General features: G+C 42.2%; 1 protein-coding gene across 2 annotated transcripts; it reads right to left on the reverse strand.

Annotated features, from left to right (window-relative positions):
* Positions 1-3,417: 3,417 nt before the first annotated feature.
* MYOZ1 (myozenin 1) lies at positions 3,418-19,915 on the reverse strand. 2 transcript variants are annotated; one of them, XM_040606764.1, is made up of 6 exons: positions 19,767-19,915; positions 17,532-17,633; positions 15,708-15,889; positions 6,972-7,206; positions 4,808-4,967; positions 3,418-3,971 (listed from the first exon to the last, which is right to left on the reverse strand). In XM_040606764.1, the coding sequence occupies exons 2-6, from the start codon at positions 17,605-17,607 to the stop codon at positions 3,740-3,742; spliced, it is 885 nt and encodes a 294-aa protein (XP_040462698.1). In that variant the 5' UTR covers positions 17,608-17,633; positions 19,767-19,915; the 3' UTR covers positions 3,418-3,739. The 2 variants fall into 2 exon arrangements, with proteins under 2 accessions (XP_040462698.1, XP_040462699.1); XM_040606765.1 differs by lacking the exon at positions 17,532-17,633.
* Positions 19,916-26,389: the final 6,474 nt, after the last annotated feature.

Below are 26,389 nucleotides of genomic sequence, written 5' to 3' on the forward strand. Positions count from 1 at the left end.
TAAAAATAACACTGTAAAACACTAAAAATATAAGAACTTTTTTGTTCTGAAAGAAAGACCTGAATTTAGCAAAATTCTATCCAATCTGTTTTTCATGGCCCAGCCCCTCTCTATTAAATTGATTTTTGGTTGCTGTTCCATGGAATATAAGATTAATATCCAGTACATCCTCTGTGAGGGAACTGTAGCATGCCTTTACAAGAGGATGAGCTCAATAATTTGTTAGTTCTTTTTTATCTCTAACTATGATGATCCTGCTTAAAAGCAGATGACTGAGTTTCTATTCTTTAGCTCATAGTATGTAGCGGAAATCCACTGTAATTAAATCTTATAAAATCCTCTTATTCCCAATATAAATAATTCTCTGACATAGGCGATTCCCCTGAGTCTACATCATAGCCCAAGGAAAACAAAGAGCGGGAGCAGTTACTTGCTTCCTCTTAAATATTTGATAGTTTTGGACAAACTTCTGCCCTGATTCGGTAGCTGCAAGCCTCGCTGAAATTAATTAGTTTTGAGACATATTTGGATTGCTGATTTTTTTCACTTTTAACATCACTTTGAATAATGACTAAACTAGCATGTATCTTAAGCTATGTAAACTGCAAGACAGTAGTTGTCTGAAGTGTTCTACAATATGTAGTGTTGTATTTCTTATTTTGTACTAGAAACAAAAGCACCTAAGTCCTGGTTGACAGGATTTGAGATTGAAAGGGTACTGGCAAAAGAAGAGCTATATGCTTCGTTAAGCAAATTTACCAAAACTGAAGGATCCTCTTAGTTTACAAGTCTTAATTACAGCAATACTATTAATAATTTGAGTGATACCATAATAATTCCAAGGACATTGCAACTTTTTATCGCCATTTAGGGTTTGAGGTAATGGAGTGCACAGGCAAAAACTCTTGTCTAGTAGTACATTTTGAACCAGGGAGAGTTTTGGGTATATACCCAGTCCTTTGACCTACTTGCTGCATGATGCTGCCTTCCTTGTATGTGAGAACTTCGAAACTACACCACCAGAGAGCACTGTGCTATTTTCTGCACAGTATTTCTTCCCTTTCCCTGCATGTTTAAGGACTTATTTTATGTCGTCTTTTTTTTCCTGTGCTCCAGGAGAACCCAAATGATTGTTGTGATTATATTGGAATTCTCAAACATTTTGGTATCATTGCCCTGTGTGCATCAAGAGATCTTAGCTGCCCTGACCAACCTCATCTGGGACCTTCACCCCACTTATGGCCCATAAACCCCATTTAAGCACAGTCCCTGGGCCTGGGGTTCTTGATTGAGCTATGTTGTAGGGGTGCTGGCCTGCACTCTTGTCTCCTTTGTGGACCTGACTCCTGTGCTGGAGCTAGCCTGTCTCCTAGATGGACTTTGGACCCACAGTGTAGCTTTTTTCGAGCCCCGTCTCCTTTCTCCTGACCAGACTCCCTGGATGACCCCCATGCCTGATTCACCCCCTTGCTGTGTCTGGGATGATTGATGGATCCTGTTACCAGCACTCAGCTCTGCCTGCCACACTTAGAGGTGGTGGGTTTGTGTGCTGGTTGGTGAGGGCACTGCTGGTGCTGGGCTTGCCTGGGGCTCACCCCTCCTGGGAGCAGCCCATCCTCTCTGCACCTTGACAAGTTTAGCTGGCCTGTGATCTGCAACACTTGCTAGACCATGACATCCAGGTACCAAACTGTCTTGTTTCTACTGCTCCTGACATATTTACTTTGAATGCATCATATATTTCACTTCAAAAAATGATGTAATTCTGTATTGCAAGTGTCTAAAATCCATGTTAGAAAAGCGGAGGCAATGAATGGTATATATTTGGTGGGAGAATATTTTGCTTGGTGTCACCTAGTTTTTTTCTGAAATTTTCTTTTTCTTTCTGAAATTCTGGCATTCTCTTTTTAGCCTGGATTCTTGTAATGTAATTAGAATGCTTTTAGAACTGGAAAATAAATCCCTACTTCTTAATTACAATGTGATTGAAAAAGCTAAATTAATTAAAAATGTTGGAAAACTCACAGCAACCTTATCTCCAGACAGAGATCAAATACAGAATAAACTAATAGTTTAGTAAAAGGTGAGAATTTCCCATTTAAATATCTTTCACCGGTGAAATTTGCATGTGTTTATGTAGGCATGAGAAAAGGAAATCAATGTGGGAAATGTTTTTTCAACTGGATCCATTTTATCCAAAGAAACTAAAAAAGTTTTTCTGAGGATTTGTTTTCAACTCAGACTTCAAATACGTTGTAGGAACATGTCAAAAAAGACAACCTTTTAAATTTTTGTTAAAATGTTCTTCAGGAGATCACATTATCACCTTTATGTTTTTAAGTTTAGTCGCAGAACTGAGTTATGGATACTTCTTAATAATTTAATAACACATATAATAAAGTTCTTTAGCGAGTTCAGCTAAGCAGGAAACTACTTATTCATTACTTCTGTAGCTTGTTATTATTAGCACAATTTTTAAGAGATCTCCGGGTAGCTCTGGCAAGTAGTCTTTTAGAGAAGTGTAATAAAATCAGGCTCTTAACTATCCAAACAGAATAAAAATCAAATATATGGTTGCAGGGGTTTCTAGACAAGGAGGAAAACCTCCTAAATTTAAAGTACTTCAACAGCAGCTGTCTGTTTCACATTTTTTGTAAGAGGAAATTTTGATCTAAACAAAGCGCCAGGACAGGGAATTCCAAACCAGTCTCAATGCAGGCTGAGCTAGGTAGTGAAACACCAGTCTTACATGTCATGTTACAGGGTGCAGATGTTCATGAAACAGAAGGTGCTTCATGTAGAAAAACAAAGTTCTTTATTGATTTTCCCAAATGCCTGCCTTTCTTCCTGTATGTGTGGCATCAATAAAACAGTTACAAGAAATGGAATAGACTGTGATGCTGGGCATTTGGATAAGCAATGAACTGTGTTGGATGTCAAATTACTTCTGTTGTACTTGAAGCGTCTTTCTTTCTTGCTCTAACTATGGGCAAGTCATCTCGCTTGGGTATGCCTCTGTTCCTTCCCAACATATTGCCTTCTTGGTCTCTCTGTGTGAAAAAAACACCTGCTTAAGCTATCACCTATTTTATACTCTGGAGAACTGGGGAATCTTAGGTGACAGTGAAATACTTTGATCTGTTACACTGACATGCTGACTTGCTGTTTTATCTCTGATGCTGTTATGGTTACCTGTATCATTTCCTCTCAAAGTCATCATTCTTCACTATCAGTTTTGCAGTATTTATCCAAGCCACCTTGATGTATACCTGTCTAATGACCATCCCCATCACTCCCCAATCTTTCATCCCATGCTAACAGTCTAGTTGTGAGATCAAAACTTTTGTTATTGCTAATCCCCAAATTGATTCAGCAGTGTTACTTGAAGAGAAAACACAAAGGCTTTTCTTCCTCTTAGTGTTTTACTACTTTTTAATATATGACAAAACAGATTTATTATGGAGCAGACAGGCAGCATTTAGCATTGCTAAACAGAAAAACACTTCCTAGTTTTGCCCTTTTATGCCCTGGTGAATAAAAAGCTCCTTTCCCTCAAACTGTTTCTGGTATGGACTAACACCACAGCAAAGATAAGTTTAGAACCTGCTAGGAACTTGTCTGGGCTAAGGGCAAAAAGCAAGGAAGGGCTGACAGAACTAGAGTTGCACTTTTCAGCTCCTTGCTATCAACTTGCAAATAGAAAGAGCTGAGAAAAAAAGGAAGGTCTTGGCGGGGGGATTTACAGCTCTTCTGTTTCACCACTCCTTGGCACATTGACCTCAGTATGGTACTCAGAGGAATCTCCTGAAGGCATCCAAGGTATTGGGGTTCTGTTGAAGGAGGGTCTGTTGCTGAAATTTTGATTATATATCATGAGAGATTCTGGAAGCAAAGGGCAAATATCAAACTGAGGCACTTTGAAGGTCATCCGTTTGGCTGCTTTCTCATAACCCCCGTAAGGCATGGCAGTCCTGACATAGAGGAATACATGGAGTTAGCAGACAGAGCATAGGTAAACAGCAGGACTGAGAAAATAAATAATCAAAGTTATCAGGATTGTAAATTCTACCATGTTGCAGTTCACTGGCCAAAAAATCCTTCCCAAGAACATGTGTGTATCCATTGCCTGTGTACTAAGAAAGAGTTTAAACCAACACTCCCCTCTCTGCTCCTGTGCACTTCCTTCACCCCTGTTGCATCAATCTCCATCAAGCCATACACCTTTCACACCTGTTGGTACCCTGTACATGTAGGAGGTAGGCTGCATTATTGCAGAAATGAGGGGGATTTGGGTTGGTCCTGGGTACCGATGTCCTGAGGCTGTGGAAGTGGGTGGCAAAATTATACAGAGAGGTTAACAGGAAATTGTTGCTGCCCTAGAAATATTTGTAAAACTTTCAGTTCTTATCAGAAGCAGCAGAAATACCCTGATTCTTATCCAAAGTACTGTGAAGTATATGGCTTCTGTTCGTAAGTTTTTTCCTGAAGCCTTGAATTTTAAATGGCTGCAATAATAGACAGTGGCAAGCTAAATCTCCCTGATCAATGGAGCAAGAATGAAAGGGGAATAGAATTAAAGTCCGCTTACTCAGCTATATAGCTTTTCTGTCCATAAGTTGAATTAAAATCTCTAGCTCTTAATGTACATTCTCTTTGTAGGCCTCCAAAACATTTAATCCACAGGAGACTATGCTAAGCGAAATGCAACTAAAACTTACTTACACTGCACAAGACAGGAGGACTGTGGCCAGAGTTATTGTGTTTTCTCCTGCTAAATAAACTGAACTGAATAGCCGAGAAGACTTACCGGTTAAAAGACTTGTAATGGGGGAAATCAGCTTTGGGACTATATGACAGTAAGTCAATGGTGAGCTGACTTTTGTCCTCAGGGCTGATACCCATTGCTCGTTCCCAGGGGGAGATATAAGTTTTAAATACAGTGATTTTTTTGCCTCCTGCCTTTCCATCTGTAAAGAGAGAAAAGTAAAACACTGTAGTTAGATGACGCTCCAAATACACTGCTTTTCTGTATTCTGCTATTGAAGTTGAGATACCAGCTTTTTTTTCAGATTCTGTAAATCCTAGATCAAGTCTGAGATTTTATGGTTAGATTTCTTTTTAAAAAGACTGTCTTACACCACTTGAATCCTTATCCACAAAAACAGGTGTACCACAGTCTTAGAGCCACTCATCCATGCATTTGCATTAGAGCATATATTTTAAAGCTAATTTTTCATTATTCTCTCTGGTTGCTCAAATAGAAAGTTCTTACCCCAAGAACCAATGTCCTTACACCGTCATCTCTCACTACTTCAAGGGAAGCCTTATAAAAGGCAAAATGCTATCTAATTTCATAATTTACTTCTCTCTTTTTCTGGCTGATCATAGCAGACACAGCCCCTCCACATAAACCTCACTATCATCATCAGATGCAACAAACAAAGCCCTGATTGTAAACTCCAAAACTAGGCACAGACTTGGAAGTTGGCCCTAACTGACCAAAAACCTTTAACCATCAAATTTCAGGGCCTTGGGAACCCACAACCATCTTTACTAACCTTTTCCACAGTAATCTATTCTTGAATGTTCTAAAAGTACTATCTCCCTTGTCTCAGTATTTTCATAAATTGTCATGTTCTTTGTGATTACATGAACAGACATTCACATCTTCCCCATCCTGAACCAGGATGTTAGAGACAAGTCTGGCTGAAACACTTCAGTATGGCTAAAAGCAGTTTGGAAATATGGGGTATCTCTCTGGAAGTTAAAAACCTGTCAGTGACAGAGCTGCACTTTGCTGTTAAGTCAGATACTTGATTGCCAGTAATTTTAGGTTAGCTTCTGGATGCTTCCATTAAGTAGATGAGTTTAGACAAGAGTTTTCATTCTGTGTGCCTTTTTTTTTGCCTTTTTTTTTTCTTTTTTTTTTTTCTTTTTTGTTCCTGTTGTGTATAACACCACCTTCCTAATAATAGCATTGGATATGTAGCACACTTTTAAAATTCTTATCCTTCATAAACGTTAAAACTTCTGAGCAATGGCTTGTGCTTAGCTTGATTAGGGCAGATGGGAATAATAGTTTAATGGAGTTAGATATTCTGGTGCTTTCAAGGTGCTACAGTTTGTGTAGAAAACATAAATCCTTATGAAGTAAGTGGCAAAGAGTGAACACTATTATTCTTATCTGAAACTTTCTTCTTTATCACACGTTCTTTGTCTTGCTGATTTTCTTCAAACCTTGCCAAATCCTGGGCTTTCCTGGTTTCACAGAATAACAGACATGTACAAGAATCTCATTTTCATTAAAAAAAACCAACAAAACAATTACCCCTATCTTTCTTTGTGAAGGACTTAAACTAAGTAGTTTAGAAGTAAAGTGATTGCTTAGGGTTGCAAAATAAAAGCAGTTGAGATCCATCTCTGCAGTAGAAGCTGTGGTATGATATTAATCCTCCTTCTCCCCACACACAGGAATAGGGTAACAATGGAGAAAAATCTCCTATAAGAAGATAGAGTATACACAGACTTCTTTTTCACAGGGATACCCAGAAATGTAAAAGTTTATTTTGATGTAAAATTCACATTCTTCCAGAATGTAAATGAAAAACCTTGGATTTTACAAGTTACTCTTTCAGTCACTTAGGACAGTGGCTCCTGGTTCCCAATCAAGTTTTCTTTTTGTTGTAAAATCCCTTAGGGGCTGTTAAAAGAATGAATTCACCTGCTGATTCTCATACAAGAATGGTCCAGGCAAGGGAGGTGTTTCTGGTTCTTGCCTATGATTGAGCAACACAGAAGCACGCAAACAAAACTATCAAGATAAAGGCAGTTCAGCTTTTCTAAACTTCGCAGTGGGACTTAGTTTGGAAGAATTCAAGTTTTAGTCAAATAATTTACTTGTCCATAAGAGTAAGGTTGGCATGAGCTCTGACATCTTTAGCTATTTCTCATTCTTGCAGAGAGATACTTGCCTTTCTCAGTGCCGTCACCTCCTTCTCTACCACTTCCAGCCGATTCCCCAGCATGCTCCCCTTCTCGGTCCCCAGGGCCTCCTTTGCTTCCAGGCCTAGGAGGAACAGTGGGATACTGGTGCTTACTGGAGCCGTGCTGCCCGGCTGTCACTCCTCCTACCATCCGCCCGTGGGCATAGCCACGAGCATCTTCCCCATAATGTCCTCCTGGTGGGATGAACTTCTGAAAGTGATCCTAGGGCACGAGAAAAGAGAGTAGGAATCCCTGTTACAGGACATGGTCCATTCATATTTGCAGGGTTAGGTCCCAGAACGTGAACTTCCAAGTCTCTGTGATCTGACCACTTTTGTGTCTCAGTTACAAAACCAGTGGCAGAACTTCATGTGAGTTATTCTCTATATTCAGTACAGGAGCGGTTGTAGAACAGCAGCAAGGGCAATGGAAGCACACCTTTTAATGGATACCTCAGAAGGGGATCTGTGTATTGTCCCCAAAAGTGATAAGTATGAATACAGGAGGAAGGGAAAGGAAGTACAGCTTTTGCCAGAGCAGGTAAAGGTCCAGACAGAGATACATTGGCCAACCTGTGGGAAAGCAAGCTGGACAAGAAATAGAAAGTGTTTTTATGTCAATGTTAAGATAGCCCAGCAAAGTCAGCTCAGTTATAGTGTGGGAGCTAAGTGTTACAGGGCACCAGAACAACAAGGTACCTGTGACAACATGAAAGCCTGGAAGATGACTGCCTGTATGTCTGTTTCCTGTACATATGAAGGTCTGCACGAAGAGGGGTGTTTGCACGTTGAGAAAGACTGAAGAGATAGCAGCCTAGGAAAATATGAAAGACTTCCTGGAGACCACAAGAAGAAAATGATAAAAAGGAAGAGTTTGTTTGTAGCAATATGTGCATTAATGAACTGAATCTAACCAGCAACAAGGCAAGAAAGAAATCTGTATCCGTCAGAAAAATCAAGTTGGTCTTATTTTCCAGGCCATCCGCTCTCCCCAGTCCAGGCTAGACAGCACAATCTGCACACCACATGCTGAAAGAGCAAACAGTCTGTGCAGGATTTATAGACCCTGTAGTGCCAGCACAAGGTCCAGTCTTTGCCCACAGCAATTTTAATGAATACTTGTGTGGAACAGAAACTGCTATATTTGGAAAAATGTTTTATGTATTGATTGTAAGTGAGATCAAAGCTTGACTCCGATCAGATAAAAAAAAAAGTCTCTCGTGTATTACAGCCCACACAGCTGCATAATGCAAGTAACCTGGCTTATTCCTGTTGGACTAGGGGACCAGCTACAGATGCCCAAAGATGTAACAAATACAGCTGAAGTGAAGGAATCTGTGGTTCCTCATGCTGCAATTCTGCTTGTATGACTGACCTCAGGCAGTCACTGGGAGACAAGAGGGCCAACCTTAGAGCTGGGTCTCAAAGGGTTAAGGATTTCTCAGGGCTCTTACACCTAGTACAGTTTAGCAAAAAGAAGCTTTGCAGGCTGTAAACAGGCTTCCAAGGCCAGCTGTTAGATCAGCTAAAAATAGATGAGAAGTGAAAACCCCACAAGGCTCAAGGCAGAATTATCTAACCCTCTACTCCCTGTGTCTCCAGAAACAGTGTCCAGGGTTTCACAGCAGGTCACCAGGCTGCAACCCAGGCAGGCAGCCAGCTGCAGGCTGAAGTGGCAGAGCTGGTGCCCCCAGGGTCTTTAGGGACTGCCTGTCCTTCTCCTAGCTGTGGGGAATTCCCTTTTTAGGAACAGAGAAGATAATGTTCCGCTGAATGTCAGGAAGCACTGAGAGGGGAGAGGATTGTGAGCATTAAGCTGTACACAGGAGCTAGCAGGGCAATCTGTTCAGTTATGCATGGGAGCTCAGCAGCTGTAAAAAGGCAAACTGAAAAAAGGGTATTTTGAGGGCTAGGGGTCAGAATGAGGTTATTCTCAAAATGTTAATATATATATATATATATGCAAGGTTAATGCTTCTACTGATTTGCTCAGTAATTTCAAAATAGGATTTCCATCTGTTTGCCTTCAGGTTTCACCCATACAGTGTGCCCTTCCTGAGAATTAAATCCTTATTTCTCTTTTCCTCTGGTTACTTACATGCACTCTCTTGCAAAAAGAAAAAAGGTCACAAAACATCAGCATAACATGAGCTACAATAAAAAGGGCTGGTTTGATTTTGTGCATAGCAGTATTCAATGTGACCAAGAAGGGGCATCATTGTCATCTGTCATCTGGTATTACTTTAAATTGCGGTATTATCACTAAGCAGGAGTGAAATTTCTCTGAAACGTGTCTGCCTCAGGAAAGCCACACCTAAATCTTACTTAGCTGCAAATGAAATTAGTTTTGTCCCAGGCTAGTTCATGATTCTTCGTGGACCCAGTGGGAAAACATCCTATGTTCAGCAGACATCTCCATTCAGATAGGGAAGACCTATTTTCCATGCAATATCCCAGACTACTCACCAGCTAGAATAAAAATACAATTCTCATTAGTTTTGGACACCACAATATATTGTCTTCGCTCAAATTAACAGGAGGCAAAGGCAAATTCATCTTTGTGAAGTCTTGAACCTCGGATTTAAATGAGCTGATTCTAAGACAGTGGAGCTCAGGAACAGCAGCCTCAGCCAGCAGTCTCGAGGTAGTCAAAGTTGGGTGGGTGCAGCTTTGTCTCTGGTACTTACAGCATGCCTCTGGCCCAGATGTTCAGAGTGAAATACACCTTACACTTGAGGGGAATGCATGTCTTGGGCCACTGCTGACAGCATGTGGGGCTTTTATATATATGCGTATTCACATCACAAAGCCAACCTCTTCGTTAGGGCTGGTTGACCCTGGGGGTGGAAGTCCTAGGACAGAAGCTCAGGAGTGTCAAATGCGAAGGCTGCTAACCTTCCCTTGTTCACTCTGGGGGCAAATAACACTGCTCCTCTGTGGTAGAGTCTGTGCTGCCTGTGTGTTGCTGGAGGTAGTGGATGTTATCAGTCCCTTGCTGTTCCTAAATCCAGTCTAACAAGAGAACATTTGTGACAAGTTCAGGTGATGTGTAGTCCCCTGGGCTAGCTAAAAAAATTGGGCTCATGTCTTTGAAGTCCTTAGTGCTGGCAAGAGCCTGATCCTACAGTCTGAGTGCCTAGATGGGTGAATTCTGAATTCTTTAGAGCTACTGCATGTGTCTCATGAAAAATAGATAATGAAAGATGATCCAACTAATGGAGCTGAGATCTCTAAGTACCTCAAGGCCCTTGACGTCACTGCAGGCAGTCCCCAGGAGGAGACACTGTGTGCTCCCCGTCAGCTCCTTGCTGTGCCCTAAAGAGAATGATTGAGGCCACCAAATGTGTTTCTATTTCCACCTCACTGATAAAGAGCTTCCCAAAGGTTTGATGCCTATGTGGTTACTAACACTTCTGAAGTTACTGTGACTGTGTCCTCTCAGTGGCAGCCACTCAAATGCTCCTTCATGGTGGGATGGGAGATTTAAAATTCAGACACTTGGAGAGTCTCCTAGACTGCCTGCTGTTTTTATCCAAGTGTGTGCCTCCATCCTTAATTTGGAGTTGCATTGCCTTAAACCTATGATTCACTTTAAAAAAAGGGATGATAATAAAAAGTAACCTCAGCTGTTACAGTGTCTTAATTTTTTTGAACAGGCTCCCCCAAGAGGCACAGCAGGCTGAGCTCCTGCTTTGTGTTTTGACATGTACTTCTGACTTGCTGTTTAATCTTAGGCAAATTATTTTTCACCTCTGTGCCTGAATTTACCCATCTAAATAATGGGAATTTTTATCTAATACTACCCAAAATTATTTATTTCTTACTTGTATATTTTAGATCATCCTTGCCACATTTTCTTTGTGAATGAAAGAAACTGAGTTTCAAAATTTTGGTCCAGTTTTCTCATAGTGCTCCAACAAACTTCCATGAAAAATAAAAGGCTCTTCCTCTCTGTCATTCTGCTGTTTCCACATCAGTTACTTCTTGAGTAAGAAGGCATCAGACTTATTGTTCGCTCCTATACAGCTTTGGGTATAGTCAGGACATCTAGGTCATCTGCACCAATCCAACTCCAGCACAGCAAGGCTCATTTTGTTAGACAAGTACATCTCAGCTGGCTCACTTCACTTAGGTCATAACCTGAGCCTCTCTTGTATCTCAGCTTGCAGTTATCCTGTAACATTTGTTCAAGAGGTTTAATATCCCCTGCAGAGCAGACTTCCTAGAAAGAATGCTTTTCCTACCATTTTCCATTTAACCCTACGTCCAGTGATCTTGACTGGCATTCTTCTAAGCATATTAACAGGCAGACAGAGCCATAAGTGCGTGCTTGTGCATTTAACCAAGTAGCTGCATGATAACATCTCTCTTCCTCTGTCCTTATGCTTTCCTTCACACACTGAATCACATCTGGCTACTTAGCAGGTTAAGATCTCTGAGGCAGGTTGGTTGTATACTTCTGTCCACTCTGAAGCACCACTTTTGGTGGTGTAACATAACCACTTCCATTTTCTTCTTGCCATTTCTGCTTAGTCCTCTGAGTTCTTGTTCAGCAGCAAAAGGAATACAGGGTAACTCCTGCCAGCTATCCAGGAGAAGAGTAACCCAATTCTTTAACCCTTTTTCACTTAAGTTCTGTTTTGCAATTGGTATATTAACTTTTCTGAAGAGACCTCTTGGTCTGAAGTCCAGCAGAAATTACTCGCCAACACATGTTCAGCTCGTTTTCATACAAGCATTGCCAAGATGTGGAAACTGCATTTATTTTAACTTGTGGGTGAATCTGAGAAAGTGTCAAGGTGGTTTTTTTTTTCCTTTGTGGGTCTGGGTTTTTTTTGATGTACTACTGCTGATAATTGTCTGCTCAGATATTGGTTATTCCACCTTCGTAATGGTTTTCATTTAAGATGTGGTAGGTAAAGCAGAAAGAGGGGGGGGGGGGAAAAAAAAAAAAGGACAAACTATAAACTGTCTCCTGCATGTAAATCCAAACATGTAAATCCATATCAGGTCACAGGTTATTACTAGCAGAAAGACTATTTTTAAGGATCCTCACTGGAAGAAAAACAGCATAACAGCAACACACAAAAAGTGTAACTATGGCTTTGTTTTCAGTTTCCACTTGATGATAGTAAGAAGGTGTTACACAGAAGTTGCCAAGCTGAGGTGGGACCTTGAAAAGAGTTAGGGCAATAATGACTGGGGCTGTAAGGCTAAGAAACATAGTTTTGTATTACCTAGATGTGTTTGAGGCCAAACAGATTTAGCGTTACGAAGTAGAGAAAAGGTCTGTGAACTGCTGATCTATTAATTGCTGAACAGTGAAGTGGGATTTAGGAGACCCAGAGATAAGACTGAGACTCTTTCTATGATTCTGGGTGATTTGTTAATCTTCCCCACGGTTCATTTTCACCATTAAAAAATATAGTAAATTCCCTCATGGTATCATTGGTCAGATGCTACAGTAATAGAGCACATAGCAAGACAGGGTTTCATTGTGGTCTTTAGTCAGTAGCAATTCTGCAGGTAGCAAATTGCATTCTGCAGCTCCACAGTGAGGTTGATAATACCCTCTGAGACATGGAGAGAACCACAATTCCCATGACACAGTGGCACAGCCTGGGTTGAGAAAAATAAATCCTTCTTCTGATTTACTAGACAGGGCTCTACAGAGCCCAGCTTCTCCAGCACAGCACTAAACAAGGAGGATGTCACATGAACTCTCCCTGTTTGGCAGGATATCACTGTGCTACAAGTGTCAGACTCGGCCCTCACTAAAAACATACCCTTGTACTGTATATTTGCAAGAGAAGAGGATCACAGTATTGAAAACAGCTATACAGTAGGGAGTGCATTTCATTTTGCTCATATTGGGAATGGTCAGTCTTTTTGACTGTGGATGGAGCTGCGGCAGTGATAGTGGCAGGTGTTCACTTTTGCATGAAGATGTCTGATATTCATGCACACACAGAATATATGTTTTCTCCACTAAAAGTAAGGAGAGTGATCTGATTGTTCAGTGTGGTGGTTTGGCTGGAGGAGGAGGAGGAGAGAAGCAGGAGGGTGGATTGGTGACACGTGACTGCCGAGATCTTCTCCCTTGTGTGGTTGATAGCTACAGCATGGCCTATTCTGGGACCCCTTACATGGTTTGGATTTATTTTTAATAACCTTTCTCTTTCTGTGTTTTTATATTACATTACCTTGCTGTTAAACTTTTTGGGAGGGGAAAGAAACAATCTGTACTCCATCCCAGACCTTTCTTGCCCTGCTTTGCTAAGTGTGTCCTGAAAATATTCTAAGACAGTTAAGAAATCTATGGTGTAAAAGCAGAAAACACACCACCAGCTTTAAATCCCATTACTGTCCCACAGCCTTAAAGGCACAAAGACTTCTTTGGGATGATGAGCAAAGGATGTAAAAATTAGATGAGAGGGGGAAGTAAATGGAAGTAGGAGTAGGAATTCTTTGCCATTATCTTCTTCCCACATTTCCTTTTTTCTTTAAGCCTTGTTTTCTTCATCTGCCTTTGAGCAGAGACAGGAGCAAGAAAGGAAAGAAACAGAAAGCTAATAAAATATTGCAGTCAAAAGGGCTTTTGATGAAAGTTATTTGGTGCTAAGGTCAGGTATTGTGCAGAAGGTTTGGAAGATAACAGTGAGCCACAGATCTGTTGGCTTTACCTGTCCAAGAGTAACCCGCTTTCCAAGAGAATGGCTCTGTTGCTGTGGTCACTCTGCTTTTCTTCTCACTGCTCTGAGTGCCAGCAAAGGTGCTAACTCATGCGGGCTGTGGTGATGAGAGCAGTTATCCATGGAAGCAGTGGATGCAGCCTGGCAGAGTCCTTGCACAGAGCACACAGGGCAGCCAGCAAATGTTAACAATTGTGTTTGTGATCCTGCTAAGTTAGCCCTGAGCGAGGGCTCTAGGGCAGACCGAACTCGTCCTGCACTGACCAATGGACATTTGTTATCTGTACTGTGGAGGATTTTAAAGCAGAGTACCAGCTGCCGTTTGGAGACCATGCCATTGTTCTCATATAGCAAAGCCATAAAGAAAATGCTAGGCTTGTTAGGGTCTAGTGTAAGCCCCAAATAAATTTCTCCACAGCACAGTATCTTACAGTTTTGCTCAAAGAGCTTGGTAACAGGGATGTTCTTACAGAAGAAGGAGAGATTCACTACAGAAAGGGTATGGAGAGAAAGTCAGGCATGGATGAATAAACAAAGTAAGAAAAACAGCTAACAAAAAAGAAGCAATTGTAATCAGCCTCTGTAATGTCAATCTTGGAAGGACTCTATGCATGTCTAGTTTGTCACAGCTCATTCGCTTTGAATTTCTATGATTGAACACCCTTAAGTGACACTCTCAAAATTTTGAAAGTTTGGACTTCAGCCTGTTTATTCCCCCACCTTATTATTTTCTCACTCCTCCTCAATGCAGCAGACTGACATACGAACTTGGCCCTTGTATATTTTAGGAGCTCTGAGATTGCTGAGCATTTATAAAAACAGCTTGCATTTCTCTAGAATTTTCATCTGAAGAGTCCAAAGTTCAACACATCATTCCTAGGAGATAGCTCACTGAAGAGATGAACTACCTAAAGCACAGAGATGAAGAAACTGCCTGAAGTCTAACAACACTGGATATGCTTGCTGTATCTCTGGTCTGTCATCTCAGATCTGTGATCTGACCTACTGTTGTAATTTTAATGACCTTTTTTTTTTCCAGGCATCTTTCCACATCCTTTTTCCCAAATTGTCATTTTCAGAACTGAACTGCAAAGATTTACTTATTGCTGCTTTTGAAAACATAAGAGGGCTAAAACATAGTGTGGTTTTGTTTGGCAGAATATTTTCTTCAGCTTGACTTACATTATTTTGCTTGAGTTTCCTCATAGATGCCATGAAGGCATAAAATGACACCAAAGAACTTTTGAAGAACATCAGAAGATGAAATGCTACATCAAAATGCATATGAACCTGAAACGTTTTCTATTTGTTTTACTGAACTGCTGACAATCATGTGAAAGGAGATTTTAATTTGCAAAAGTTTAAGTAACTTCAGAAGACTTTACACCAGCAACTAACTGTGGAAAGAAGTTCAAAGATTAAACAACAGTACTACCTCGTGGGAAAAGTTAAAAAAAGAATGTCTGAATTTATTCATCATAACTGATAGGAAAACACTTTAGAAGAAAACAAATGTAGCTTCTAGTAAATAAACTGAAGGTATTGCAGTGTCAGGGTAGATGTTCCTGTCTGAATTTTCATTTATGGAACCTCTTGCAGAAATGAGCAGAGTTTTCTGCCCAGCAGGAAATGTAAAAGCATATCCTAGGCTAAAAAGAGAACTGCACCTACTGGAACTGAAGTCAGACCTGGATGGATCATTTCCATCTTGCAAAGAAGAAATGGAACAGATAAAAAAACAATTAGTCCTGCCCTGTGCAGCTCTGAACACCTGCCAAACATGCAGTCTTCCCTCATCACTCAGTGCCGAATTTTCTCATGCTTCTGCATGTGTGATACCGAGTATTTGCCAAAGGAAACTAATGCTGCTGCCAACAGGAAATAAAACTTGTGTGTTTATATAATTTTGGCTTTTTCCTGCACTACTTTGCTGTTAGATTCCCCAGACCATGCACATACGGAGGAGAGCTTGGGCACACTCACATTTCTGTTACCCCTGGGTGCATGGAGTAACTTTTCATCTCCAACCTACCACAGAGTTGTCGGTGAAGGCATCAGGGTTATTCTCATAAATGAACTTCTCCACCCTCAGCTGACGTAATTTGAACATCTTGGATCCTTTGTTTGTGAGGAGAGAAAGCTCTTCTAGCATCACATCTCTGGGGATGCTGATCTTCTTCCCCAAGTTCAGCTTCGACACCTCTTGTGGCATGACTACAAAACATATGAAATGAGATGCTTTAGGAAGTGCTTTGGTCCAAGTCTCTTGTCCATTGCTTCCCAGCATCAGTAGTGACTTCTAAGCTGCCAAATTATCTTCTAAATTAAGTTTTTAGGAAATAACCTAGGCACCAAACTTTTACATTGATAACCCTTTGGATATAGATGGGTGGAATTTATTCTGGATTGCAATCAAGGCAGAACTGCGCAGAGAATAGTTGCATAAGGGTGGGGCTGGTTGCATGTGTCCCACATCTGAAGCACCTCAGTCAGTGCAGCAGGATTCCTCGGTACTGCCTCAAAATGCATCACTACCTTTTCTGGTTACTGCCCTACACTTGCCTTCCCTTCTCTGGAATTAGATGAGTGGCAGTCAGCTCTTTGGACTGGGCTGACATATAATAAATAAAAACGACTGTGGTGTGCTGTGGTTTAAATATTGTCCTGAAACCATGGCAAGATTCCATTTTATTATATCTGTTTGTTTGTTTGTTTTAAGGAGGTTTTTTAAAGGGAAAAGTAGTTGAAGTTCTCTTGAAGTCTTAATACACTGGCTACTCGGTAAGTCCTTTTCCATTTAATGTGGTACCACCAATTGTCCATCAAAGCAATGGATTCAAACATTTTCAGTGTAAAAATCTTGCAGAAATGCAGTTAAAGCTTTTCATTCAGAAACAAGCAACTTTTCCTAGGCTTTCTTTTTTCTGTGTTAAGCAAGGTTAAGAGCACTTACCACGTCTACATCTCATTTACAACACAGAATGAATCTTCATCTTTAAACTGGTATAAAATTTGTATAAGCCCTTTCATTTTATTAGACATTCTCTGAAGAAATTGTATTTTTTTTATGCAAGCTAATATATAGCGCTATTTCCTAGCACAGGAAGAAATGCCCTTTAACTGAAAATTGGGGGTTTACTTACTTGTTTATTTGAATAAAAGATTAGGAACAAACAGAAAAATAGATACTTGAACCTCAGCAAAAAAGTTTCTACAGCCCTTTTTGGAGGCTGAAAAAGGGACAGCGCTGAATTATTACTGTTCAGAACCTCTAAAAACCTTTCTCATGCTGTCAGAAGTAAAGAGAAAAGGATATCACAGTTAATTAAAAGTCACCCTACCCAATGCATAGATACTCTGTAGAAAGAAAAAGTCCCAAGTTATATTCTTCCTGCTGAATAACCCCCTCTAAGAGACTTTGACTTTTTCAACTGATGAGTGCTGGAATCAAAGGAATTATCTCGTATGGAGAAAAACAAGTTAGAGACAAAGGTTATAAGAGAGAGAACAACATAGAATATAACTAGGCACTGCAATATTGATAACCGTAAAAGATCATGTTTTCTTCCCATTCATACTGGTGTGCATCCAAATTAATGCTGCAGGGGAACATGGGTTTACAAAGTGTAATCTAGGTCAGGATTTGACCTGAGTGTGTGTGCAATGCTTTTAAACAGTAAATTAGAATATGTGATGTGGTTGAAGGCTGAGCTTTAGCAATATTTGTGGCTCTGCCTCCTGGTATGTTCACTGTATGTCTTGCTCTGGGAATTTGGTCAGATAGGGTGTGAAATTTTAAAGGCTGAAATTCGGGTTGAAATCCAAACAGTTTTGTGTGCAGTTTTGCATATCTTACCTTCGTGTGTCAGCTTCCCAATGAGTTTAGTGGACTTTTTCCTTTTAACAGGAGCAGGAGTCCCTGCAAGGGGCATTCCCACAAAGGGTTCTCTGCTTTGCTCTAAACACACAAGGAAATGGAGAATGAAACACTGGAAAGGTATTTCTTGCCTCTCTTTTAGTTGCCATCTACAGTTAAGAGTTACACAGCCTTTATTTCACACACAGGTTCTTCTCTATCCCTTCCATGTGAAGGAGCTAGTGAGTGGCATCATCCCATACAGAATATCAGCAGGCCATTGTGGTGTTCTCTGGAGACTTAGCGTTATGACACAGAACACGGCAGCAGATCACAGCAGAAGCATTGCCAAGGTGCCATATAGCATTGTCATCCAAAACAGGCATTTTAATTGCAATATGGCAGTTTCCCAGCACCCCTATGTGCCACAGTAGTACTCTTACCATCTTGTGCTGCAGTAACAGAATATCAGTTTGAAATTTTTCTCTTATCATACTGTATTACAATACCGTGCAGTTATCATTAGAAGGTAATATGTATTTTTGTATAAAAATTTTAGGTCTGTCCATGAGTTATTAGGGAGCATTTTGAATGATGTGCAGGTTTGGTTTGGATATTTAGATAGTCCTAGTAGAATTAGAATAGGTATTCAGAAAACCACTAGGCTGCAAGTTCGGGGCGTGGGGAAAAAAACCCAACCCAAAACCCTAAGTAATTCCGTCTTTTATTACTGCTACTGTTTTGTTACAGAAAGGCTGGAGGAAGAAGGCAGAGGCAATTTGTTAAAAGAAAAGTTGTCCACCCAACTTGTTTGAAGTCAGTTGCACCTGTATCTTATGTATTGATCTTATACCATATAATTTTGGAGGGGCAGGAGGGGAGGAGGGAGACTTCTTCTGGTACAGTGTTCCCCATCTCTGTCCCCAGCTAGGATGAGAGATCTGTACTGCAGAGTCTTGGAAAATTAGGAGAAATCTCAGCAATTCCACTTCAGGCAGCTTCTCAGAGTCCTTCTTGGGGGTTATCACACATAATGTAAGTAGAGTAAATGTTTTGCTTTCACCTCATCACTGTCCATGCCCAAGCAACACACCATATAGGGGTACAGATCCTCACCTGATACAATACAAAGAAAAATTAGCAAAGACCCATTGGCTGCAGCAGTAGTGATAACTAACTTCCTCTGTCCTTGTGATTGTTGCACTTTAGTTGCTTAAAATTTCAGAACTGAAAACATTGAATTGTGGGTTATATTTTAAAACTATCAAGCAAACAGCTACAAGTGTGTACACAGTCCTTGTTGTGATCAAGACATTTTTATCTCCTATGTATTTTGCAGTTTTATTCCACTGTTGCTCCTTTTGCAACATGATTTTCATGTGATGAGGTGGACATAACTCTAAAAGAAGCCCAGCCACAGCAAACCAGCTTCAACCACATTGGCAGATACTCTCTTGGATTAGTTTTTCTTTCAGATTTCCAAGCTTTTCTTTTTATTGAGATGCTGCCTATGTAGTTCACGTCATAGAAGAGCCCATCCTGGTGTATTCCCAAAGCAAGCGTGAGCAGGTGCAGCCATAAAGCATGCACTGCACATTCTCCTCAAGCAGCCGGACATCTGCTTGGCTATATAAAAGAAGCAGGCCCTGCTTGACAGGAAAGGGGTGATGCTGCCAGAAGGCAGGGGGGGGTGGGAAGTTATGGCCCATCTGATGGGTCATAAGACTGGCAAAACAGAGGGAAATCATCTATATGCCCCAAACATGGACTCCCTGGGGCAAGGCAGAAAGGGCTGGCCCTGGTGGGGCACTGTGCTCCTCTAACACACCCATTCTCGAGGAGCAAGAAGGGCAAGTCCATCCCATTCAGCTGTCTTCCTTTATTAATCCAGCAGGATTGGGGAGTGGAGAACCTGCTGCATGCAATTGGTCTAGCGTAAGGAAAGGGGCAGCAGTCTTTCACTATGGACAGGGTCCAGGGCTACTCTGGGACTACTGCTCCTTCAGCTACCCCACTGCAGGGAGGCTGCTGGAGCCTCAGTCCCCATCCTCCCCACTATCCCATACGTAAAGCCAGGGCCACAATCATCCTTGTCTCCCCTGAGCTATATCCCTTGGTTCAATTCCTGTCTTCTTCTGCATCAGTCTTTGCAGCAGTCATTTCCTTGGTTTTGCTGCAAAGCAAACCAGTCTTTTCCCTCTCCAGCACCTGCTCTAAACTGCCCGGTCAACTCACCTCAAGCTTGCAGTGCCAGGCTCAGACCAGCTCAAGCGCCTGCCTCAGAGCTCGGCAGTGGGCTGCTTCCTCCCAGCCTGTCTCTGGGTGCTGCTGGGGAGCCTTGTCCAGCAGCCCAGCTCACCCAGGGTGCCTGCGCGCCCGCAAGTTCTGCCCAGCACAAAGTGCTGATGCAAAGTGCTGTGAATTTGACTCCTGAAGGCTGCTCACACAGGCATCCTGCGGTTATTAATAGCCAAAGGCCCAGAGGGCAGAGTCTCAGATAGCACTGCCACCAGCCCCTTGGAGAGGGAAAGGAAAAGGTTGCTCCTCAGGCCTTCTGCAGTCACTGCCTCAGTTCCCAGGAAGACCAGGCCCTCCATAGGTGCCCCTCATCTTCCTCCTCTCTGTTCAAATCAACATGCTGTTCCCCTTCATCCTTTATTGCATTTTAATGCAATTCATAAAACCTTTTCAGTATCCTGTTTATCAGTAATGCCTCTAAGGCTCTCTTGGGTCTTGCTCTGTTTAAATCCCTCTTCTGCCTCCTCCTCACTCCATCATTCAACCCAGTGTCCTCTACGTTCTCATATAGAATTCCTAAAATGCCGGGCATTCAAATAATACATCAGAAAGCACAGAAGAAGAATAATTGTATGCATGAAGCAAGATGTAGTAGGAAAACCACAAAGTCTAGAAAGCTATTTACAGAATTCTAGGAGGTAGCTGTGTGATGTGTATGGGAAACCCAGCAGAATCAAATAGCAAGGAAACTAATTTCCTGATTCCTGACAGAAATAGGGTTGATTGACTGCACTTGGTGCAGCTTTGCATATGCAAATTACTCCCCTTCTTTAGCTCCTGTTCATTATGAGGTGACTCTTTGTTTCCCACTCCCCATACCCAGTTTGGTTCTGGTTCTAGGATGAAGGGAGCATATCTCATTTTACTGATTACTCAAAGATGCATATGCCTTTCATCTTCTTTGTAAAGCAGAAATCCTACAGAAAACATTGTCATCCTATTTCACATCGGACCAAAATAATTTTTTCTACTGAATAAACCTAGAGCCTGGTAGGGGGAAAAAACCTGAAACACAGCTGTGATTGTAGTAGAAAATCATCTCTGCAGAGAACTGCAAGCAAAGTTGGTATAAAGGAACACCAGGAGATAGTTGCTTTCCCTTTTCCCTAGATTGTGCAGTTGGGTTTGCCTGCACCAAATGCGTATAAAACTTCCTAGAATGATAAGTGGGTTGAAAACACAAGGCATTAACCCCCAGTACTGTCTGGAAGATCCTTTGTAAAAGTGCTGTTAATATACCTATGGGCAATAATCCGCCTTTATACCCTGCTTGTAGATGGCAGTCTCCTGCCTGAAGTTTCCCATTTTCCTCTTGCTTGCATCCATATAACTACTATGTATACTTCATATTATGCCTATAGCACAGATCATAATTATTCTCCCTCATTCCTGTCTGCTGTAACACTGTGCTGTAAGCTTTCCACTATCCAAAGGAGTTCTGCGTCCTTCACTGAGCCCAGCAGATACACCGGAATGACGTCCAACCTGGATCCTGCCCCCAAACTCTGGAGTAACTGCCCAGAACTGTGCCGCTGTAAAACAGGTGTAGGGATAGCACAACTGAACTGTAAACACACTCTGTCTGCTCTGGGCACTATCACAGAGCTTTCTGCCTGCTGAAGGCATTTACATCTGCACAAAGCTGGAGAGCGTCAAATACTAGTCACAACTGACCATCTGTCCATAATTCTCACCTACACTGCACAAGTGCAGGTGGCCACAGAGGAGCAGGTCTCTTGGTACTGGCCAAGCCCTGCTCACTGCAGGTTGTATGGTGAGTAGTACTTTGTTGCCACATTTATTTCTCTTGGATTGGTTTAGCACAGTGCTGAGCATTTGCCCAGAGTGCCCAGTGCCTGCTGTGAAGTCCAGTTGTGCTCTTTGGGGTGCTGCTCTCCTACTCAAGTTCTCTGTCGTCTAAATGCTATTGAACAAGGGAGCTATTGCCTGTCACAAGGGGATGGCATGTGGTGGGGGGCATAGTGAGAACAGACACGGTGTGCTGCTATATTGCTTAAAATCAGCAGCCCTTTGCCTCTCCCTTTGCAAAGGCATGAGGTACAGTTACCTCTTAATTTTAAGAAGTTTCTAGCTCCATTTGGATAGTCATCTAAGAAATGAATGTGATTTATACTGTGGGGTGAGAAGCTGAGAAATGCAGCTACCACTATATGGCACCCTCTTGCAGTCACTAGAGAGTGATGCTACATTCTGCGTCCTCTCTACTTGCTTCAAGAAGCTGTTTTCAGACCAATTTATAGCTGTTGTATTATTTCTCCAGTCATCCTGTGCTTTCCCAAGCACAAATTACACCTCAGGGGAACACTTTGTGCCAGATAGAGGAACAGTTTGTGCCAGATGGATATCATGTGGAAACCTGCTGGATTTTGAGGCATGGTGTAGCTCCAGAAGGCCACGTAGCAAGGAAGTATGTGGTTGCTCTTCCCTGCCACAAACATGACCCACTGCTCCTCTGCTTCCTCCCACCCCAAGGGTTCACTGCTTCCTCCCACCCTAGGGGTTCGAAGCTGCAGGGAGAGAGAAGCTGAGCAGGGTGGAAGGGGGGAGAGTGCCCCATGGCTAGCTGGTAATTGGAGGTGAGCAGGAAACAAATGTGAGCCATCTTAAAAAACTCAAGAGACATACTAGAGAAAAGCAATAGCAAGGAGTTGAAGAGAAGGCATGTCTAGCATGGTATGTGAGGATCTCAATCAGTATATGAGCAGGCATGCCCAGCAGTTAGGACCAGGAATAAGGCACTGACAGTAATTCAGGGTGAGCCAACTCCAGGAGACCAGACTCCTCTGTGGTTCCCCAGCCTAAAGGGCAAGAGGCAAGCAGGCTTAGGGGCAAGGGCAAGGACCCTGAAGTCCAGCTTCAAGGCCTGATGGGAACTGTGGTCTGATGGGAACAAAACATTTGTACACCAAGTCAAGGTCTCATCTGAGAGGTAGGCAGGGTGGTGAGGAACTGGAAATGAGAGGTTGAGCAGACATATGAAGGAAAGTAAACTACAAGTAGAGAGTACAGGGCAGGATCTTTATCCAGGGCTCAAAAGTAGTATCTGGAAGCTGAAATGATCACATGGGGTGATTCTTTTATTCCCTAGTTGCTGGTGGGTGTATTTAGGTTCCTAGACTAATCATCAGACTCCTCAGAAACTCCAGTAGCAAAATCCAAGGTTTAGACCAGACTCTTGTCCAGTTTTTTCAGTGCTGTTGTGCCTGTGGCTGTCATCAGGCTCAAATTCTGAAGAGTCCTTGGCCACCTCCACTTTGAAAGATGATCTATACCCCTCATTCAGTGCTATGTGAAGCCTCGTTCTACCCTTGCAATCCTAATCCTCCAGAGGTTATTTTCATCTGCATGTGCATACATACATCGGGTGAGACACAGGACCTAAGCGTGCAACTGGAGTGTGCTGCACAGAGCCTCAGCCTTGAACCCAGAGGGAATATAAGAGAGGTTTTACCCTACTAGTATGGCACCAGGATTTATAGGGTGATTTGGATAAAGCAGTCTTGTGTCTGACACTTATGCACCAAGACACATCTTTAACTGAGATTCTCACCTCCTACTCTACCTTCAAATAAAATTATATGTCTCCATTTTCAGTTACCAGGCTGAGAACTAAATCCTGCTCCTTTCTCCTCTCTACGCACAGTTTCTCCTGGGAGAGAGAAATGCCTAGTTCCCATGTCTAGAAATGTCAATCGTGGGTCTAGCAAGATCTTCATTTGTGCCCTGCCATGGTGCCAGGTTCAGCAGCTCAGTGGCTTTTTCCGCTGGGAATATTGTACCAACCTGGTATCTCTGCCGTAAGTAATAAGATGAACTCAGCATGGAAAAGAAGTTATGTAGGGCTGTTACTGGTATCTTACACACTCATGCTACTCAGTGCTCAGGGTTTAAAATCATTACAGGCCTTGAAACATGAGCTGTTTTAGTTTTGTTTTGGCTGAAGTGTGGAGTGTTACCTGGAGTGTGGTGAAGTTTGGTCTCTAAATTCAATTGTTGCTTGAGTACATGGAGTTTCCACTTAGGTCAGCAGGGTAGTACATGAGCTGCCTGTAGGACATTTCAGCACTTCAGGGAGGAGTTTCTAATCATACAAGGAGTTGTCTGTATCTCACTGTAACCACCTCCCTCTTTCCAAATATACCCTTTGCTTAAGTGGCCTTAGGAACAGCCTGCACAAAGCTTTGCTTTCTCTGACTTGGATCTTCAAAATTAATTTATTTGCACTGCATTCTTGTGCGCTTCATTTCAAATGGTCTGACTTCAAATTGTTGGCATCTGCAAAGTCATTTCAAGAGCAGGAGATGAGATCTGCCTCGTTACATGGTGCTAGATGGACATTAGCAGTGGCTAAGACAAGTGTCGTCAGCAAGGCTGTCACCTGAGCACGTTTTGATCATGTGGAAGTCTGGCAGACAGTGTCAGTCTGGCAAGTAGCCTTCACCATTTTAATTTTCCAAAGACAGAGAATTAAACCCTGACCCTGCTCCCCTTTTTTCTTGGATCCCAGGTCTGAGCTGTGCTGGAAGTATTCATAAGCAGTGAATTTCAACATGATCGATTCTGTTCTAAAAAAGGTTGCATACCTCTTGATTTGGCTTTTTTCTGCTTGTTTTTTATATTGAAATACATAATATATAATAGTTGTTATTTTAATATATTTCATAAACACCTAATCTCTTCCACTTTTACACAGGCATCAGGAAGATTTATCAGTAGTTTGTAGCCCCCACAACAGGAAAAACAGTTAATGCCAGGCTCCTTCCTGCCACTAAGTGAGCTTAATGCACTGTGAGATGTAGGACTGGGACAGAAATATGTAGGATTCGATCACAGAGCTGGAGTGTGTGTTGAAATAGCTGGCGTGCCCATGGTGCGCTACTTGCTGGGCAGCCTGTTTGCCTGCATGCCACATATGCTACCACTCAGGGATCTCCAAACTGCAGCAAGCTTCTCGCTGCCAAAACTCCCTGGTATGAGGCTGGCCTTCTCCTCTGGTATGTGGGACTGAGCAACACCATATGTGAACGCCAAAAGAGGATAGATTAGGAAGAAAGGATTTCCTAAGGTTTAAACCCTCCAGACTTAGCACCACATCAGGCGAATGCCAAAACCCCAGGTAACTCAGAGAAGAACGGTGGCAACATCTAGTGGCCGTTGAGGCTATAGGTCTGGACTGCCTGGAATACGCTTGCTCTGCCTACACGCCCTGTGCTTGCCCTGCTGTGCTCTTTGCTGGACATTTCTTCTTCCATCGGGTATGATTCTTTGGGGGTAGATATCCCTACTAGGCACCTTACTATTTTCTGGTTTTAAAGTACTCTCTTGAGTAGCGCATTGAAATCATCCCTACCCTGCTGCGTAGCTGCTCAGTAATCATTTGGCTTTGTAACCTCAGGGCTGGCTTCCGTGCCACCTTTGAAACTCTGTTTCTCAGGCTCTTTCTGACATGACCTGCTGTGAGAAGAAATGACTCTCACTTGAGAAGGTTGTAAAGGTTAACAGGGAATTTAATCAGAGCCCTGGACACAGCAACTGTCCTGCAATGTGTCAAACCATCTGGAATAGCTCATAATCCTACTTTGTCAGCTTTATTAAGCAAAACAAGATGCAGTCCTAATCTGCAGCCTGTGCATCTGTAGACTTATTTCTCTGGGAGCTGTGCTTCTGGTTGGACAGAAGCTCAGGTTTGGCATCAGCAAACATAGCTGCCCCTTTGTGCGTTTCCTGTCCGCAAATTGATCAGAAATATGCTGGATAGTTCCAAGACCCTCTCCAGACCACTGTGTAAGAAACTTCTCCTTGCAATTAATCTGAAAAACATCCACAAAATCATACCTGGACAAGTGTCCAGAGTCTGCAGTCTAATCCTACAGCTGACCCCAGCATCTCCTGCAGTGCTCAGGAATTGCTGTGAGTTGCATGCACCTGGGAAATGCAACCTGTTATGCTTGTCCTAAACTGAGCACAATGGACCTCTCAGGACCTAGAAATTGAGTAGACTTGAACATGAATTGGGTTGGGGTTAGAGTCAGGGTTAGGCTTGGAGCCTGAGGATACAATGGGATATATCTGATTTTGTGACTGATTTGGTTTTCTGATCTCTTGGTTAATATTAAGTGGAATCGTTCAATGTGAGTTTATATTTGGATCTGCCACAGCTGAAAAAGTTGCTAGCAGATTTACAAGCAGAGGGTAGGGTTTAGGTTAAAGCAGGCTGAGGGGCAGGGCTGGGACAGGCCAGCTGGGGCTGGCCCATGAACTTCTTCACCCTGTCAGTGAGTGTTTTATAGCTAGTAGTACCAAAGTTTTGGGTTTCACTTAGGTTTTTCCTTGCATAGGGCTTTATTAATGTATAGGGGGGGTTCAGTCCAACTTAGGTGTTTTTATTGCTGAGACATCCCGTCCTTTTTAGGACTCCTTATATTGTCTTGGCCTTAGTAGTTTGTTGGTAGTGCTAGCTGCATATGCTGTACACATAGCAGTTCCTCCTGGGTACCAAGCAAAGAAAGTGACAAAATGCCACATGTAAAGTGCATATC

The sequence above is a fragment of the Falco naumanni genome, chromosome 9, assembly GCF_017639655.2.
Source record: "Falco naumanni isolate bFalNau1 chromosome 9, bFalNau1.pat, whole genome shotgun sequence".
Taxonomy (NCBI): Eukaryota; Metazoa; Chordata; class Aves; order Falconiformes; family Falconidae; genus Falco; species Falco naumanni.